Source organism: Perognathus longimembris, chromosome 7, assembly GCF_023159225.1.
Source record: "Perognathus longimembris pacificus isolate PPM17 chromosome 7, ASM2315922v1, whole genome shotgun sequence".
NCBI lineage: Eukaryota > Metazoa > Chordata > Mammalia > Rodentia > Heteromyidae > Perognathus > Perognathus longimembris.
In genome coordinates this window covers 13,022,009-13,038,395 of record NC_063167.1, presented here as the reverse complement: position 1 = coordinate 13,038,395, position 16,387 = coordinate 13,022,009, and the positions used below count along the sequence as shown (strand labels likewise).

At 56.5% G+C, this 16,387-nt stretch overlaps 1 protein-coding gene across 4 annotated transcripts in view; it reads left to right on the top strand.

The window, feature by feature from the left end:
• The window catches only part of Hspg2 (heparan sulfate proteoglycan 2), a 100,031-nt gene that overhangs the window by 62,671 nt on the left and 20,973 nt on the right, over positions 1–16,387 (top strand). For 2 of the 4 annotated variants that reach the window (XM_048350449.1, XM_048350448.1), the window contains 30 exons: positions 393–485; positions 795–875; positions 1,055–1,285; positions 2,043–2,156; positions 3,440–3,567; positions 3,675–3,761; positions 5,529–5,587; positions 5,678–5,845; positions 5,968–6,078; positions 7,075–7,175; positions 7,263–7,443; positions 8,251–8,376; positions 8,491–8,643; positions 8,721–8,863; positions 9,118–9,253; positions 9,336–9,490; positions 9,665–9,812; positions 10,387–10,532; positions 10,627–10,762; positions 11,128–11,279; positions 11,378–11,513; positions 11,611–11,762; positions 12,820–12,958; positions 13,147–13,298; positions 13,950–14,088; positions 14,201–14,352; positions 14,811–14,946; positions 15,056–15,207; positions 15,325–15,463; positions 16,195–16,346. In XM_048350449.1, coding sequence (XP_048206406.1) covers positions 393–485; positions 795–875; positions 1,055–1,285; positions 2,043–2,156; positions 3,440–3,567; positions 3,675–3,761; positions 5,529–5,587; positions 5,678–5,845; positions 5,968–6,078; positions 7,075–7,175; positions 7,263–7,443; positions 8,251–8,376; positions 8,491–8,643; positions 8,721–8,863; positions 9,118–9,253; positions 9,336–9,490; positions 9,665–9,812; positions 10,387–10,532; positions 10,627–10,762; positions 11,128–11,279; positions 11,378–11,513; positions 11,611–11,762; positions 12,820–12,958; positions 13,147–13,298; positions 13,950–14,088; positions 14,201–14,352; positions 14,811–14,946; positions 15,056–15,207; positions 15,325–15,463; positions 16,195–16,346 — 4,098 coding nt within the window. The remainder of the gene's footprint in view (positions 1–392; positions 486–794; positions 876–1,054; positions 1,286–2,042; positions 2,157–3,439; positions 3,568–3,674; positions 3,762–5,528; positions 5,588–5,677; positions 5,846–5,967; positions 6,079–7,074; positions 7,176–7,262; positions 7,444–8,250; positions 8,377–8,490; positions 8,644–8,720; positions 8,864–9,117; positions 9,254–9,335; positions 9,491–9,664; positions 9,813–10,386; positions 10,533–10,626; positions 10,763–11,127; positions 11,280–11,377; positions 11,514–11,610; positions 11,763–12,819; positions 12,959–13,146; positions 13,299–13,949; positions 14,089–14,200; positions 14,353–14,810; positions 14,947–15,055; positions 15,208–15,324; positions 15,464–16,194; positions 16,347–16,387) is intronic. The other 2 variants (XM_048350450.1, XM_048350451.1) reach the window with 2 other exon arrangements.

Genomic DNA, 16,387 nt, shown 5'->3' with positions numbered 1-16,387 from the left:
TTAAAGAGAGCCAGGGTGGCATTCCCAAAGAGAGAATGGATTCAGAGGAGAGAAAAGCCATCTGCCCAGGAAGCAAAGCCTCTGATGGCCATCTCGGCCTCCCTCTGGTGGCCTGTCATTCCTCTTACCTACCTCAGGGGAAATCCCCGTATATGAAATGAACTTGTTGGCTTGGACCATGAGGCAATGGAGGATGGGGAACCCTGAGTGTTCCCTCCCACCCCAACATGCATGAAGGTGGATGGGACTACAGATGGCTCGTTTCCAGGACAACCACTGGCCCAGCACTGGCCTCCTGCAGCGGGAAGTAAAACAGGAGCCACAAGGCCCCTCACTCATGTGGTCTCAGAGAGGACCAGCCAGCCTGTGACCAGACCCTTGTCTCCCTGCAGGTGGCGGCTTATGGCGGGAAGCTTCGATACACTCTCTCCTATGCTGCAGGGCCGCAGGGCAGCCCCCTCTCCGACCCTGACATCCAGATCACGGTGAGCCCTCAGACACCACGGTGACTGGTCTGGAGGAAGACTGAGGAGGCCCTGAGCCTTCACAGTGTCTGTTCCCCTAGTCCAGCACACCGCTGGCCTGACAGGGGCCTCCCACTACCTGGCCAGACACTATTCAGGCTGTGACCCATCTGGTGGGTGGTAGGGAGGAGAACAGTGGGAAGCTGCGGCACTGGGAGTCACAGGAGCTTGGAAGGGCAGAGGGATAGGGAGAATGTGGGACTCGTGGAGACCCCTCGCCATCCCAAGAACCCCTCAGTTCCCCTCTGAACCCCACCTGTGTCCCTCCAGGGCAACAACATCATGCTGGTGGCCTCCCAACCCGCCCCACTGGGCCCCGAGAGGAGGAGCTATGAGATCATCTTCCGAGAGGTGAGGACATGGGCTGCCAGGGTCTCACCCTGCCCGCCCTCCAGCCTGATTTGGGGCCTCCCTTCCCATCCTCCTCCCACAGCCTCAGTCAATGCTGGAAAACAGAGGGGTGGGGAAGCCTCGGGGGCGGCCTGCCGAGCACAGTGGCCCCCACCCATGCGTGTCATCCCCCCACCCAGGAATTCTGGCACCGGCCAGATGGGCAGCCAGCCACCCGGGAGCACTTGCTCATGGCGCTGGCTGACCTGGATGAGCTGCTGGTCCGGGCCACCTTCTCTTCGGTGCCGAGGACTGCCACCATCAGCGCCGTCAGCCTGGAGGTCGCCAGGCCAGGGCCCTCCCACGGGCCTCGGGCTCTTGAGGTAGAAGAGTGTCGTTGTCCCCCAGGATACATCGGCTTGTCCTGCCAGGTGAGTGTGTGGCTAGCTGGTCACCTCCATTCAAACATGGTGATGTCAGCGACCGAACTGGTAGGCATTGTCACTACCTGTGATTGCTGCCAGAACCCTGTACCCCATGCCAGCTCCACGCCATGACAGTGACTCCCCCAATGGCCCTGAGTAGCCTGGAGTTATCCCCTCCTTCCAGTAGAAGAGGTGCTGGGCAATGAGTAGTGTAACCCAGCACACATAGCCAACATGAGGCAGAAACACATTGGAACTGCACCCCAGTGTGTCCTAACCATTGGAGGCGTCCCGCCCTCCCCCAGATGCTTGGGTCCAGCCTGCATCTTTGAGCTGGCCACAGGCAGGGAGACCCACACACAAACACAGGGGACTCAAGCCCAAGCCACTCCGGGACATGCTCATGGGAGTGGCAGGGAGGGAAGACCCAATCAGGAGGAGCACTCAGACAACAGGGTCACCTTTGGAAAGCCAGCTAGGGCCCCACTTCAGAAGGCTTGGAGCTGGGAAGACCAGGCTGCTAAGGGAGTGCCCCAATCAGAGCTGGCCAGGAAAACTTGTCTGCTTAGTGTTGGTGAGGTGGACAGGGAGGGGAGAGAGAGATGGAGCTGGGGAGCCAGATGTGGAAGGAGGGCAGTGGGTGGGACAAAAAGCTGTCCCTCCAGGAAACAATGTGGACTTCCAGATAGTGGAGGGAAAAGGACAGAGAGGAGGCTAGGTGTGCTGGTTCTGGGTGGGATAAAACCTTCTTCTGTCTCCCCAGGACTGTGCTGCCGGCTATACGCGCACCGGGAGTGGGCTCTACCTTGGCCACTGTGAGCTGTGCGAATGCAACGGCCACTCGGACTTGTGCCACCCAGAGACTGGGGCCTGTTCGGTGAGATGCAAGCAGGGTCCCAGGGATGGAGGGGTGGGGACTTGGTAAGGTAGACTAAAGTCTGGAGCAAGGTCACAGCACTTGGGTCAGCAGGTCAAGTCACTGAAGGACTGCGGGCATGGCAAGGAGGCCAAAGCATTGGAAGTAACATCCTTCTTGCTAAGGAAAGCTTTAGTTCTTGCCATTTCTCATTAGTGACACATGCTGTCTGCACAGGAGATGGACTACTGAGGTTTATTGTGCTTTTTGTTGTTGTTCTGGGGATAAGGGCCTCACATGTATGAAAGCAATCTCTCTCTTACTGAGCTGTGCCCCCAGCTCAGACTGCAAAGATAAATGGAAAGGAAAGTCACAGCTCTCTAACATGCTGCCACCTGCCACCTGTGGGAGTAAGTCTCAACCTTAGAATGAAGAGGTCTGCTCTTCTGGGAAAATTTGGTTTGGCAATAGTATATTATACATATTGTATGCTTTAGAAAAGCCTTGTATAAATAGTTATATCTTTTTTTTTGCAGGTCCTGGGGCTTGAACTCAGGGCCAAGGTGCTATCCTTGAACTTCTTTTGCTCAAGGCTAGAACTCTACCACCTGAGCCACAGCTCCACTTCTGGCTTTTTGGTGGTTAGAGGTAAGAGTTTCATAGACTCTCCTGCCTAAACTGGCTTTGAACCACAGTCCTCAGATCTCAGCCTCCTGAGTAGCTAGGATGACAGATGTGAGCCACCGGTGCCCAGCTTATTTTACTTTACATACAAACAGGAAATCAGCATGTTCAGCAATCACCTTTACTCATTCATTCATTCACGAACTTCTTTCCACATCAGTACACATTGGCTTATACCAGGACTTGAAGTGGCATGTGTGGCCCTCCAAGTGGTTGACAGAGCCATAGACTTTTACAATTCATTCTCTGTGATTATCTGTGACTATTTCTTTATGATAAATTCAGCCAGGTGCCAGTGGCTCACACCTATCATCCTAGCTACTCAGGAGGCTGAGATCTGAGGATCACAGTTCAAAGCCAGCCTAGGCAGGAAAGTCCATGAGACTTATCTCAAATGAACTACCAGAAAACCAAAAGTGGAGCTGTGGCTCAAATAGTAGAACACTAGTCTTGAGCACCAAAAGCTCAGGGACAGTGCCCAGACCCTGAGTTTAAGCCTCAGTACACGTTCAGAAAAAAAAAAAAATCATGGAACTTTTAGATCCAAGGATTTCCAAGATGAAAGGCTTTGGGCAGAATCTTGCCTGTGGCAGCTAATTTCTGACCCTTGTGCCCTGTAGCAATGCCAGCACAGCACTGCGGGCGAGTTCTGTGAGCTCTGTGCACCTGGTTACTATGGAGATGCCACTGCCGGGACACCTGAGGACTGCCAGCCCTGCGCCTGCCCGCTCACCAACCCAGAGAACATGTGAGTGCCCTTGCTCAAGGCCCGCTCATGAACTCCGGCTGGGGGGGTGGAGGCCACTGCCTAGGGGAGGGACTTCCATGGCCTGACCTCCCCTTCCCCTTCCCCAGGTTTTCCCGCACCTGTGAGAGCTTGGGAGCCGGTGGGTACCGCTGCACAGCCTGTGAACCTGGCTACACCGGCCAGTACTGTGAGCAGTAAGTGTGCACGCAAGAGTGGGGAGGAAGGGTTGACTGGTAGGTGACAGCCCTAGGTGGTGGCTAGGTTCATGTCACTTGAGGTCCCAGGCCCTTCCCAGACTCACAGTGCCCTGAGGACATGCCAGCCCAAGCTCCTGAGGACTTGCTATGCATGCTACATCCCATATCATCTCACTCCTCACACAGTGCTCCTGCTTAGCTGGACTAAACTTTCTGAATTCTTGGTGTTCAAACCTTGCATGTGCATCTATTACTGGGAATAGCCTGGGCACTGTCCCAAGACTGATGCTCTACCACTTGAGCCACAGCTCCACTTTCAGCTTTTTGCTTTAAGATAAGAGACTCATGGTCTGGGCTGCCTTTGGACCAAGACCCTCAGATCTTAGCATCCTAGGTAGCTAGGATTACAGGCTGATGCCTATACAACTGCTAGTGCCTGGCTTAATTGCACAGAGTGCTGTTTGCCCCAAGCCCTCTTCTTCCTAGCTAATTCCTGCTCCATTGATTCATTTAATACTTGTTTTGTTTTAGTTTCATTTAGTTGTGGTTTTTTTTTATGGTACTGGGTTGAGGGAAGGGATGGTGTATGCTGGTACTGGGGCTTGAACTCAGGGCCTTGTGATCTTGCTTGGCTTTTTTGCTCAAGGCTGAAGCTCTATGAATTGAGCCACATTTCCATTTCTGGCTTTTTGCTGGTTAAATGGACTCTCCTGCTTTGGCTTTGAACTGTAATGCTTAGATCTTAGCCTCCTGGGTAGCTAGGATTTCAGGCACGAACTACAGGTGCCAGGCTGATACTGGGCTTCATGCCCTCCAGGCAGGTGCTCAACTACTTATGCCACTCCAACCAGCTATTTTTTGCTCTGGTTATTTTTGAGACTGAGGTCTCACATTTTGCCTGGGCTGGCCCGGATGGCGATCCTTCTTGCATATGCAGGTGACAGGCCTACACCCTCGTCCCCAGCTTTTTCTGTTGAGATTGGGTCTTACAAACTAGACTTTTTGTTCAGGTGGGTCTAGAACCACAGTCCTCCCAATCTCAGTTTCCCAAGTCACTAGGGTTGTAGGTACACTCCACCGTACCCAGTTTTGTTTTGTTTTGAGACAGTCTTGTATGTAGCTCATGCTGTTCTTGAACCTTGAGCCTCCCAAGTGTTAGAACTACAGGCACAAGCCACCTCACCCCACTCAACACATTTTTAGTGTGTCAAACAGTGTGCTGAGGTACTGGAGATAAAGCATAAACAAAAAAGATCTGCCTCAGCCTGGTGGAACCTGTAATTAGAAACAAGTCGGGGAGGAAATAATCATATACATATCTACTTAAGCCACGCAATTTCTCTGAAGGAGAATGCAGCCTGCTTTGAGCGACTACAGCAGCTCAAAAGTCCCTTCCTCTGGGAAGCTCCTGATCTCAGGGCTCTAGGTCCTCCCAGCCCACAGTGTCTCCATATTGGCTTCGCAGCTAATGTGTTCCACGAGGCCACAGACTTGGCCATGCTTGCCCTGGTTTTTCCAGCACATGGTATGATGCCTGGTGCATAGTAGTTGCCTAATAAACATTGGTTGAATGAATATCACTCTGGAGAATACAGGCCTGACCTCCCTCCTTACCCAGTTAGGTTATACTCCCCTTACAGTCTCTCTGCCCCCTGAGGGCCTGAGTTGGGGACCAGAGTTCTTCCAAAGCCCTCAGCTTCCATCCTGCATTTGGCACGGGGTCCCTTGGGACTTTGACAGTACTGACCTTCTTCCTCCTGCCAGGTGTGCCCCAGGTTATGTGGGTAACCCCAGTGTGCAGGGGGGCCGCTGCTTGCTGGAAGGTAAGTGGGGTCCTGACATGGGGTGAGGGTGCTGTGGGGGTGTTGGGAGAGATGAGACCTCCCACCTGAATGCCGATCCTCCCACCCCAGCAGACGAAGCCCCACTGGTGGTCCAGGTTCATCCCACTCGGAGTGTGGTACCCCAAGGTGGCCCCCACTCCCTGCAGTGCAAGGTCACCGGGAGTCCTCCCCACTACTTCTACTGGTCCCGGGAGGATGGGCGGCCTTTGCCCAGCAGTGCCCAGCAGCGGCATCAAGGTACCCACAGCCCCAGGCCTCTCCATCCCTGGGTGACTGCCGTGCTCACTCCTGCCCCTGCATCTGGGGCTGGGTGGGAGAAGGGGCGTGGGTACTGACAAGCTGCCCTCCCCACCCACCAGGCTCTGAGCTCCACTTCCCCAGCGTGCAGCCCTCTGATGCCGGCGTCTACATCTGCACCTGCCGGAACCTCCACTACACCAGCAACAGCCGGGCAGAGCTGCTGGTCTCTGGTGAGCGTGTTCTCCCCTCCCGCCCCCGGCCCTGCCTAAGCTAGGCTGCAGCACAGCCCTAAGCGGTGCCTACATTCATCTGTGAGAAGTGGGGGGAGATTGCAGGATGGAGACAGCAGCCATATAGCTGGACAGAGTTGCTGGATTCAGATCTATTTTAGAGGAGAATGGGTAGGACTTGATTGTGGCCACTGAGGGCAAGAGACAAGGATGCTGCCCAGGGTCTGGGTGCTAGAGCTGCAGGAATAGGGTGTTGCTTACTGAGAAGAGAAAGGTGACCGTTGGAAATTGTCTTCCTGTGGGCTTTCCCTAAGCTGAATCTAAGACAAGATTTGTGAGCAGAGGTAGGATAATTGAAGCCCAAGGCTGACCTGTGCAAAATCATGAGTTCCTATTTGAAAAACAAAAGCACAAATGGCTGGAGTGTCCTGAAACCCTGAAGCAGGCCTGGGAAAAGAAGATACCTAATAAAAAGAAGGGGGAATATTATCAGCCAGACTACTGGTAGCGCCGGCCTGTAATCCTAGCTACTCAGGAGGCTGAGATCTGAGGATCACAGGCAGGAAAGTCCATGAGACTATCTCCAATTAACCACCAGAAAACCAGAAGTGGTGCTGTAGCTCAAGTGGTAGAACTCTAGCCTTGAGTGAAAGAGCTCAGGAACAGTGCCTAGGCCCTGTATTCAAGCCCCATGACCAAAAAAAAAAAAAAAAGAATATTAAGAATATTGACTTGAAGGGTAATCAGTGAAGCAGTAAGCAAGATGAGATTAAGGGTCACTTTCAAAAATGGAAAATTCTGGAACACGCAGGTACAGGGAGAAGAGGGATTCCATAGCAAGGGAAAGCAGAGGGGGGTATGGCCCAGAGGGAGAAAACCCTCAGCTCTCAACAGCGCAGGTTGGAGCTGAGGTGGGTAGGCAGAGGTGACAAAGAACACAGTCACAGGGCAGAGACCGGGCCAGCCTCTGCTCACCAGGGGCTTCCTGTTCAACAGAGGCCCCCAGCAAGCCTATCACGGTGACTGTGGAGGAGCCACGAAGCCAGAGTGTGCGCCCCGGAGCCGACGTCACCTTCGTCTGCACGGCCAAGAGCAAGGTGGGTGGGCACAGCAGGGACGGGAAGTCCGAATCCTGGGGCCTCAGAGCCCACGCACGCTCCTCAGCCCGCCCCCTCATCCTGCAGTCTCCAGCCTACACCCTGGTGTGGACACGCCTGCACAACGAGAAGCTGCCCTCTCGCGCCATGGACTTCAACGGCATCCTCACCATTCGCAACGTGCAGCCCAGTGACGTGGGTACCTACACGTGCACCGGCTCCAACATGTTCGCCATGGACCTGGGCACAGCTACTCTGCATGTGCAAGGCATGTCTCGTCGCTACCTGACCCTCCCGCACCCACCATCTCCATCTCCGGAGCAGTGGGGCATTTCTGGGCCCATACAGTGTGCCAGGTCCTGTTCTAGGCACTGAGGAAGCAAGGGACAAGACAAACATTACTATCTCAGCCCTCCTCCAGGGTGTAGCCTAGCTGAGGAGACAGGAGCAAGGGAAAATTAAAATACTTAGGCTCACTGATGCATGATAGGGTGGTGGTAACTAGAGGGAAGAGACAGCACCGTGAATCTCAGCAGTCTGAAGGTGGAAACAGAAAGATCCCAAGTTCAAGGCCAGTCTGAGCTCCCCAAGTAAGAGCTATCTCAAAGAAGAATTAAAAAGAGAGGGACATGAGAGCAGGTCCTTGGATAAACTGGTGGGAGCCTGAGGACTTGCTGATAGTGACATCTAAGCTGAGACCCTGAAGGAAAAGAAGGGATTGAGTTTATCATAGAACCTCTGGGGGATCTCAGCCCAGGAGCATGCTGATGTCCTTAAGGGAGAGCAAAGCCAACATGGCTGGAACTACAAGGTGAAAGGTATATGGAGACTGGAAGGTAGAGCAGGGTTATCTACCTGTGATAGGTAAGAGTAGGGAGATTGGATGTTCTTCAGCAATGGGGAGCACAGGCAAGTCTGCAGTAGGGAAGCAGCGAGGTCACTGCTGTTTGTAAAGCTCTCTGTGGCTGTGGTGTGGACAGGTGGCCACTGGGGCTAGAGCAGAAGCAGAGTGGCCAACAGACTGTAGCTGTGGATCAGGTGACACTTCTTCCTTTCTCCTCTCTCCCTCCCTCAGCCTCCGGCACCCTGTCTGCCCCTGTGGTCTCCATCAACCCGCCACAGCTCACGGTGCAGCCTGGACAGCTGGCTGAGTTCCGCTGCAGTGCCACAGGGAACCCTCCGCCCACCCTGGAGTGGTCAGGTGAGGCAAGGGCAGGGCAAGGTGGGGGTGGGGGAGGGCTGCCGCTGGGGAAGGGAGGTCCAGAGCCAGGCCAGCCCCACCCCAGCGGCTGCTCACTGCATGTGTCCATGCCAGGAGGCCCTGGTGGCCGGCTCCCTCAGAAGGCTCAGATCCACGGTGGCATCCTGCGCCTGCCTGCCGTGGAGCCCTCAGATCAGAGCCAGTACCTGTGCCGAGCCCACAGCAGTGCTGGGCAGCACGTGGCCAGAGCCCTGCTTCAGGTGCAAGGTGAGAGGACCAGGCTGAGGCAGGGGCTGGGGCCTGCGGGCACCCCTGAGGGCCACTCTCACAGGGTTCTGTCACAGGTGGCAGCGGGCCCAGGGTCCAGGTGAGCCCAGAGAGAACGCAGGTGGTTGAGGGCCGCACGGTCAGGCTGTACTGCAGGGCAGCAGGTGTGCCCAGTGCCAGCATCACCTGGAGAAAGGAAGGAGGCAGCCTGCCTCCACAGGTAAGAAGATAGAGCCCCGCTGTCCGCCGGCTCAGTCCAGCCCAGCCCCTGCCTCCCTGCCCTCTCCACCTGCCCCTCTCCGCTCTGGCACCCAGCAGCTTGCCCTGCCTACCTCTTCACTGGCTCCGTAGTTCTCAGGGCCCTAACGGGGACTTGATCTCAGTGCTGTCCCTGCCCCTTTCACATCGGCGCCCTTAGCCCGGCCCACCATGGCCGGGCTCTGTGCCATGTTGCTAACCCTCTCCGTGTATCAGGCCCGCTCTGAACACACGGACATCGCCACACTGCTCATCCCAGCCGTGACCCTCGCTGACGCTGGCTTCTATCTCTGCGTGGCCACCGGCCCCACAGGCACCGCCCAGGCTCGCATCCAGGTGGTCGTCTTGCCAGGTACAGGGGACTTCAGGGCCATGGGCGAGGAGAGGGTGAGCCCTGGCTCCCTGGGAGCCCACTCACCTCCCTGTGGTCACAGCCTCCGGTGCCAGCATCTCGCCATTGAGGATCGTGTCTTCCTCACCATCTGTGACCGAAGGGCAGGCACTGGACCTGAACTGTGCAGTGACCGGGGTGGCCCACACCCAGATCACATGGTACAAGCGAGGGGGCAGCCTGCCGCCCCACGCCCAGGTAAGATACCCCCAAACTATGGGGTAAGGGGGTGGGGGTGCCCGCAGCCCCATACACCCAAGCAAAGGGCCAGGACTGCCTCCCCCACCTCCAGCACTGTCAGTGGTATCCAGGTCTAAGGACAGCAGAGTCCAGGCTTGTTCCTGTCTTCTCCTACCCCCACCCACCACCTAGGTCCACGGCTCCCGGCTGCGGCTCCCCCAGGTCTCCCCAGCTGACTCTGGAGACTACGTGTGCCGCGTGGAGAGCGAATTGGGGCCCAAGGAGGCTTCCATTGTCATCTCTGTCCTCAGCACCCCCTCAGGCCCCAGCCATACCATAGGTGAGGAACCGGGTGCAGCCAGGAAGGGACTGAGTCCTAGGATCTCCCCACTGTGGGGTGGGCCATCCTTGGTCTCTTCAGTGGCCTCAGGGCAGGCTGTGGTCCTGTCCCGTGGGCTCTGGGAGTGGAGGCTGGGCTGGATAGTGGTCCTGCTTGCCTGGCACTGTTTTAAAATTTGTCAGTAAACAGCACTGCAGGGTGACACTGAGGAGGGAGTTGTGCTGGCCCGGTTCACATCCTGACGCCGGGCTTCGTCAGCCTCAGTTCCCTTATCTGTGAAGGGGAGACCATGCCGTTTGCGGACTAAAACACAGTCTGGGGCCCTGAGAGGAGGTAGGGTGGGGCCCAGCCTGGCAGTGAGGGGCTCAGACCCCACATATCTCATCACTCTGAGGGCATGGTAGGCAGATGGGCGTGGAGCCCAAGTCCATGCCGAGGCAGAAGAGTATGTTCCAGCCACAAAGGTCTCATACCAGGCCTCCCCAGCTGTGGCCTGGCCACTGCCCACAGCCCCCTGTCCAGGGCTGCAGGTGAAGCCAAGGTCTAAGCCTTTGACCTGCCCCTCTATGCCCAGCCACTGGCAGTACCCAGCCCATCCACATCGAGTCCTCGTCCTCCCATGTGGCTGAGGGGCAGACCCTGGATCTGAACTGCAAGGTACCTGAGCAAGCCCAGGTCACGTGGCGCAAACGTGGAGGCAGCCTCCCTGCCCGGCACCAGGTACAGCAGCCCCCGGGGCCAGCCTGCCTGAGGGGTTCAGTACAAGGGACTGCTCCAGAACCCTCCAACCACCCCCCCACTTCTTTGCAAATAGACCCATGGCTCCCTGCTGCGACTGCACCAGGTGTCCCCTGCTGACTCGGGCGAGTACGTGTGCCATGTGACCCTTGGCTCAGAAAACATGGAGACCTCTGTCCTGGTCACCATCGAGCCCGCAGGCTCGCTCCCTGGTGAGTGGTCCAGGTGACAGGGAGAGCTGGAGGACACCAAGGGCCTAAGTGACTGCCACTGCTTGCTTGGGGTGGGCGGCTACCACAGCACTGGCTACAGGGCTCTGCCCAGGCCTACCACCTGTCTTTGGCCATGGTGTTCTTGTCTCTGCCCCTGCCTCGTCCTCTCGTGGCCTCACCAGCTCCTCTCGTCCCCTCCCTTGCTCCCCATCACTATGTTCAGCCCCTGTCCCAGCCTCTGTCTGTAACAGACAAGCGAGGGCTTTGGGCTCAGGCCCCCAGGCCGCACGGCTGAGCTGGCTACAGATGGGCAGTGTGTGTTCTCTCGTGGGAACCTTCACTACCTTCTCCCCCTGTCCCCACAGCCCCAGGACCAGTCCCCCCTGTCAGGATCGAGTCTTCCTCCTCCACAGTAGCAGAAGGGCAGACTGTGGATCTCAGCTGTGTGGTGGCAGGGCAGGCCCATGCGCAGGTCACGTGGTACAAGCGTGGAGGAAGCCTTCCTGCCCGGCACCAGGTACTCCACACCTGGCACATGGGACAGAGCTGTGGGCAACAGTGGGACTTCTGTTGGGCTCTGGAAGCCCCCCTCACCCACCTGTCCCCGCTGCCCAGGTCCGCGGCTCCCGCCTGTACATCTTCCATGCCTCCCCTGTGGACGCAGGAGAGTACGTCTGCCGAGCCAACAACGGCCAGGAGGCCTCCATCACAGTCACAGTGACCGGTACCCAGGGGGCCAACTTTGCCTACCGTGAGTGGCTGCCAGGCTGGGGTGTGGGAGGAATGGGAGGAATTGAGGTGGAGATGGCTTTAACAAACCCGAGTCACCGTGACCCCTTTTCTCCCAGCCCCGGGCAGCACCCAGCCCATCCGCATCGAACCCTCCTCCTCCCATGTGGCCGAGGGGCAGACACTGGATCTGAACTGTGTGGTGCCGGGACAGGCTCATGCCCAAGTCACATGGCAGAAGCGCGGGGGCAGCCTGCCCACCCGGCACCAGGTATGGGCAAGAGGGCAGAAGGGCCTAGAAGAAGAGGAAGGGATTAGTTGATAGAGAGAGCTGGAGGCTGCTTGAGACAGAGGCCTTGGGCCCTTTGGTGCAGGTGCCAGATGCAGGGGTTAGAAGCCAAGGGCTAGGCCAGCCTAGGAGGATCACAGTGTCTCTACTTAGTAGCATGTGACCTCAGACAAGTTACTTGACCTCTCCGCGCTGTTCTTTCTCCATCCATGAAGCAATAATAGTAGTCCTTACTTTGTAGAGTTGTCTTAAGGACCATGTTAAAGTGACCTTTTTGCGAAGCACTCAGAACTCACCACATGAGGAATGCTGGGAGCCACTGTCACAGTCCATAGCTACTGTTCTACGGAGTTTTAGGATCCTGTCGGCTTCCGGCTGCACAACCCATTTGTGAACCTCTAAGAGAAAGATCCCATGTGTTTATAATCGTCAGAGTAGGCACTGGAGATGAACCTCCCTTTCTACCCCTGGCGTGTGTGCCTAGTACTGGTGCAGTGTGCAGCCTGTCAGCCCATTCAAGCCTCTGATCCCAGCCTCTTGGGAGATGGTGATGGAGGACTGCAGTTCAAAGCCAGCCAGAACAAAAAGTCCTCTAGACTCTTATCTCCACTGATGGCTGGATGCAGTAGCACATACCTCTTATCCCAGTGGCAGAGGAAGCATGACGTCTGGGCACAGTGGCATGCCCCTGTCAGATCCAGTGACAGGGGAACGTACAAGTTCTGGGGCAGAAAATGAGACCCAGCCTCAAAAGAAATGAATGCAAAAAAAGGGGCTGAGACATGCCTCAAGGGTAGTGGGCCGGCCTAGGAAGCGTGAAGCCCTGAGTACCACCAAAACCCAGTGCAAGCCCAGGCCTCCTCCTGTGCCCCATCTTCTGAGATGAGACACCCCACCCCTCTTCCCCACTGCCAAGCAAGACAAAGAAGCCAGCCTGTCACTGATGACCAGGCCCCAGAGCTCCAGGTGTAGCAGGTGGCAGGTTCCAGGTATGGGGTTGCAGGAGGAATCCCCCTGACCTCACTCTCCATCTGTCCAGACGCACGGCTCCCTGCTGAGGCTCTACCAGGTGTCCCCAGCCGACTCGGGCGAGTATGTATGCCGAGTGGAGGGCGGCTCCACGCCTCTGGAGACCTCGGTCCTCGTCAACATTGTACCCGCGCCAGACTCTGTGCCTGGTGAGTAGCACTGGGGGAGCAGCCAAGGCTGGGGTCACCTAGGGAAGGAGCCCTGCTCTAGCCATGGCAAGACCAGGAGGCCAAGCCTCAGCCCATACTTTCAAAGAGACCAGTGACCCCCTGTTCCCACTCATACCCATGTCTGCAAACTTCCTGCGGGGTACCGACCCTCTGCTCTCTGTCACCAGCACTTGGGGTCACCCCTCCAGTCCGGATTGAGTCATCTTCCTCACACTTGGCTGAAGGACAGACCCTGGATCTGAATTGCCTGGTTAATGGGCAGGCCCATGCCCAGATCACATGGCACAAGCGAGGGGGCAGCCTTCCCACCCGGCACCAGGTAGGAGGTGGGGAATGAAAGAGTATCTCTAAGACCCTCCTAACTGCAGGATAAAGAATAGAGGCTTTGGGCTGGGAATATGGCCTAGTGGTAGAGTGCTTGCCTTGTATACATGAAGCCCTGGGTTTGATTCCTCAGCACCACATACATAGAAAAAGCCAGAAGTAGTGCTGTGGTAGAGTGCTAGCCTTGAGCAAAAGGAAGCCAGAGACAGTGCTCAGGCCCTGAGTCCCAAGCCCCAGCACTGCCAACAAAACAAGAATAGAGGCTTTGAGTTCAGGCATATTGGAGTTCAGATACTTTTCTCTCCCACTTGCCTACTGTGGGGCCTTAGGCCACTTGCTTGATTTCTCTGAACCTTAAGGTCATCTGTCAGATGGGCTCACTGCCTGCTTTGCCTGCTCTGTAGCATGTCAGTAGATGCCGGTGTCGTCTTAGCAGTCACTGGAATAGGTCAAGTGGCAGGCTCCATCCTGTCCCAACTCAGGGGCAATGGGGTGTGGAAGGGTCATGAACAGACTTTCTCCCTGGATGAGCTCTGTCCATCAGGCTCCAGCTGGCTGTGTGGGGAAGGCCTAGGGAGGGACCAGGAGCCTGACGGTGAGTCCCAGTGCCTAGCTGAGTTTGCCATCTTGATCCTGCTCTGTCCAGGTGCATGGCTCAAGGCTGCGGCTGCCCCAGGTGACCCCAGCTGACTCTGGGGAGTATGTGTGCCGCGTGGCCAGTGGCTCGAGCATCCAGGAAGCCTCAGTCCTTGTCACCATCCAACAACGCCTCAGCCCCTCCCACAGTGAGTGTTCTAGGGATTGTGGCAAATGGTGGGGGGGGGGGGGGGCTGTTGGGCCCCAGCACTATCTTCAGCAGTACCTACATCCCATCGTCCATCTTACCTGTCCCCCCAGGCCAAAGTGTGGTATACCCTGTCCGTATTGAGTCCTCCTCTGCCTCGCTGGCCAATGGGCATACCCTGGACCTCAACTGCCTGGTTGCCAGCCACGCCCCCCACACCATCACCTGGTATAAGCGTGGAGGAAGCTTACCCAGCCGGCACCAGGTAGGAGCCAGAGGGCCAGAGAGCCAGAGGATACTGGCCCTGGCGGGCAGTCCAGGGTGGTGCTCAGACCTGGTTTCGTGCTCATTCAGTCCATCCGCAAACACTGAGTACCCTTGATGGATAACCGAGGAGTTGTATCCTGTGTGCCTCAGTTGGGTCCCCTCTCCTAAGTGTCCCTGAGAGGACATGCCCGGGGGCTGGTGCTGCTGTCCCATGTGAAGGGAACCAGACAGGTTGAATACAACAGTGAGGGCGCATAGAGGCTCAGCAGGTGTCTGGAAGGGCCCTGGGTTGGATGAAGATCAGACACTCCATCCACAAAGACCCAATGCCAGGAGCCTGAAGAAAAGCATGAGGGCCACCAGGGGGCGCCGGGCCACAAGCAATGGGCTGAGGCTTGGCGGCTTAGGTTACCATGGTGCCTAGTGGCCCCACCCACTCCCACATGCTTCCTCCAGATCGTGGGCTCCCGGCTGCGGATCCCTCAGGTGACCCCAGCCGACTCGGGAGAGTATGTGTGTCATGTCAGTAATGGCGCTGGCTCCCAGGAGACCTCGCTCATCGTCACCATCCAGGGCAGCGGCTCCTTGCATGGTGAGTGTGAGGAGGGCAGGCCTGGGGCCCACCGGTGTGGGAGGAGACCTCAGTCCCCAACGCCATCCCCTGACTTGGGCTGTGTTGTTCTTTCCCGCTTGGTGCCCAGTGCCCAGTGTCTCCCCACCAATCAGGATTGAGTCCTCGTCCTCCACTGTGCTTGAGGGAGACACCTTGGATTTGAACTGCGTGGTGGCAGGGCAGACCCAGGCTACCATCACTTGGTTCAAGCGAGGGGGCAGCCTGCCTTCCAGACACCAGGTAGGGGCTGGAGCCGGTAGTGGGGCTCCTTGCGTTCTGTGTGCCTCAGAAGACTGGGCATTGGCACACAGAAAGCAGGCCTGAGCAGACTCCTCCCCTTCCCCCATCTGCCCCCAGGCCCATGGCTCCCGCCTGCGACTAAACCAGATGTCCGTGGCTGACTCTGGGGAGTACGTGTGTCGTGCCAACAACAACATCGAAGCCCAAGAGACCTCCATTGTGGTCACGGTCTCCCCCAGAACCCACAACCCCTCTGGTGAGTCTGACTCTTGTCTCAGAAAAGGGATAGAGAGACAGGTAACAGTGTCCCCTGGGAACACAGGAGCCCTGCAGGCCTCAGCTGAGTCAGGGTGAGGGCTCAGCAAAATGGACCTGAGTTCAAATCTTGCCCACACCACTAAGACACTGAGCAAGTTACTCTGCCCTACCCTGCCTCAAGCTCCAAGAAAGTAAAATGGGAGCAATATTTTCACCCACATCATCACTAATGTGGTGCCACGAGCCCTGTGTGGCAACTGAAGTAAAACCTAAAATTCCACTTCTAACTGTTCAAATATTCAAGAGCCCCAGGTGACTTGTGCCCTGTCTTAGATGATGTAGAAATGGACATTTCTGGATGGGCACTGGTGGCTCTTGCTTGTGATCCTAAGTTTTCAGGTAGCTGACATTTGAGGATCACAGAAGTGTAGCTGTGGCTCAAGTGGTAGGACTCTAGCCTTGAGCCAACAAAAGTTAAGGACAGTGCCCAGGGCCCTGAGTTCAAGCCCCAATACTGGCGTTTAAATAAAAAGGATATTAATGCCAAGTGTACATATTTATGAGGATTTAATGTCTTTGTGCACATAAAGCACTCAATAAAGTACTTGGCACACTGCTAGCACCTCATAAGTGCTAATTATGACTATTTCTGGAGTGTGGGGTTTACCCAGCCTCATTTCCAACCCAATCTGACTGGCCAAGCTGTGACTTACTGTCCCATGTTCCCAGCCTCCGGCGCGGCTGTGCCCATCAGAATTGAGTCATCGTCTTCACATGTGGCCGAAGGGCAGACGCTGGATCTGAACTGTGTGGTCCCTGGTCACGCCCATGCCCAGGTCACATGGCACAAGCGTGGAGGCAGCCTCCCTGTGCACCATCAGGTATGGCGGAGAGGAAATGGGAGGACAGCTGCTAGCTCAGG